General features: G+C 46.8%; 1 protein-coding gene across 1 annotated transcript in view; it reads right to left on the bottom strand.

Annotated features, from left to right (window-relative positions):
* Positions 1-6: 6 nt before the first annotated feature.
* Positions 7-1,347, bottom strand: part of LOC103131248 (myelin-oligodendrocyte glycoprotein-like) — a 30,666-nt gene continuing 29,325 nt past the window's right edge. Inside the window, exon 5 of the mRNA XM_016666517.1 lies at positions 7-359. Within this exon, the coding sequence (XP_016522003.1) occupies positions 235-359 (125 nt within the window). The 3' untranslated portion in view covers positions 7-234. The remainder of the gene's footprint in view (positions 360-1,347) is intronic.

Raw genomic sequence — 1,347 nt, 5'->3', positions numbered from 1 at the left:
CCGACTCTTTAGGTTCTGTTTGTCCTCAAGCTGACAGAGAGACAGGAAGCTGCTGACCCACAATGCATCAGGAGCTGCTGACCCACAATGCACCAGGAGCTGCTGACCCACAATGCATCAGGAGCTGCTGACCCACAATGCACCAGGAGCTGCCGACCCACAATGCATCAGGAGCTGCTGACCCACAATGCACCGGGAGCTGCTGTGGAGGACAGCAGACCCTGACCAAAGGCATTATGGGTAATGTAGTTCTAGAGACTCACCTGGTTTCCAACGGAACCAGAAATAAAATGAAACTCCTGCAGCCAGAGCCAGAACCAGTAGAACCAGTAGAGCTGTGGCCCAGACTGGAAACGGTTCTGTGGAGACAAATGAAGATGGATGATTTATAATAACAGAATATTTTAATAATGAGATGATTTTTCTATTAAATCTGATTTTACAGACAGGAAACCTGGTTGGTTCAGTTTGAGTAGAAGAGATCTGATTGGTGGAGCTGGTTGCCCTGGTAACCAGATCATGGATCAGTCCAATCTGGTTCTGATTGGTTAATATTGATAAAAAGTCAGAATAAGGAGCTGACAGAACCAGAACTGGTTCTGGATCAACTCGTCTCCTTTACTGCATCGCTCTTTATGCTGATGACTGATTTCTTTCTCATCTTCTGATTGGTCAACTCAGACATGGGGACGTCTCTCCTGTCCTCCATCAGCTTCCTGTTCATCACAGAATCTATTTTAAATCTTCATGTTTCCTAAAAACCTCAAAGCTCCTCTGGTTCCTCCAGCCTGAACCTTCCTTTTCTCAGACCAGCTGCTGGTTTGGACCAGAACCAGCAGGAAACTACAGATCCAGGAGGAAACTACAGATCCAGGAGGAAACTACAGATCCAGCAGGAAACTACAGATCCAGGAGGAAACTACAGAACCAGAATTAAATTCCAGAAAAAGAATTAAACTCCAGGTCCAGGATTTAAACTCCAGGTCCAGGATTTAAACTCCAGGTCCAGGATTTAAACTCCAGGTCCAGGACTAAACTCCAGGTCCACGACTAAACTCCAGGTCCAGGATTTAAACTTCAGGTCCAGGACTAAACTCCAGAACCAGGACTAAACTCCAGGTCCAGGACTAAACTCCCGGTCCAGGACTAAACTCCCGGTCCAGGACTAAACTCCCGGTCCAGGACTAAACTCCAGGTCCAGGACTAAACTCCAGGTCCAGGATTTAAACTTCAGATCCAGGATTTAAACTCCAGATCCAGGATTTAAACTCCAGGTCCAGGACTAAACTCCAGGTCCAGGACTAAACTCCAGGTCCAGGACTAAACTCCAGGTCCAGGACTAAACTC

This window comes from Poecilia formosa, unplaced genomic scaffold, assembly GCF_000485575.1.
Source record: "Poecilia formosa unplaced genomic scaffold, Poecilia_formosa-5.1.2 Scaffold733, whole genome shotgun sequence".
NCBI classification, from domain to species: Eukaryota; Metazoa; Chordata; class Actinopteri; order Cyprinodontiformes; family Poeciliidae; genus Poecilia; species Poecilia formosa.
Note: the sequence above shows the minus strand (reverse complement) of the source record. Positions and strands in the feature narration are given on the sequence as shown.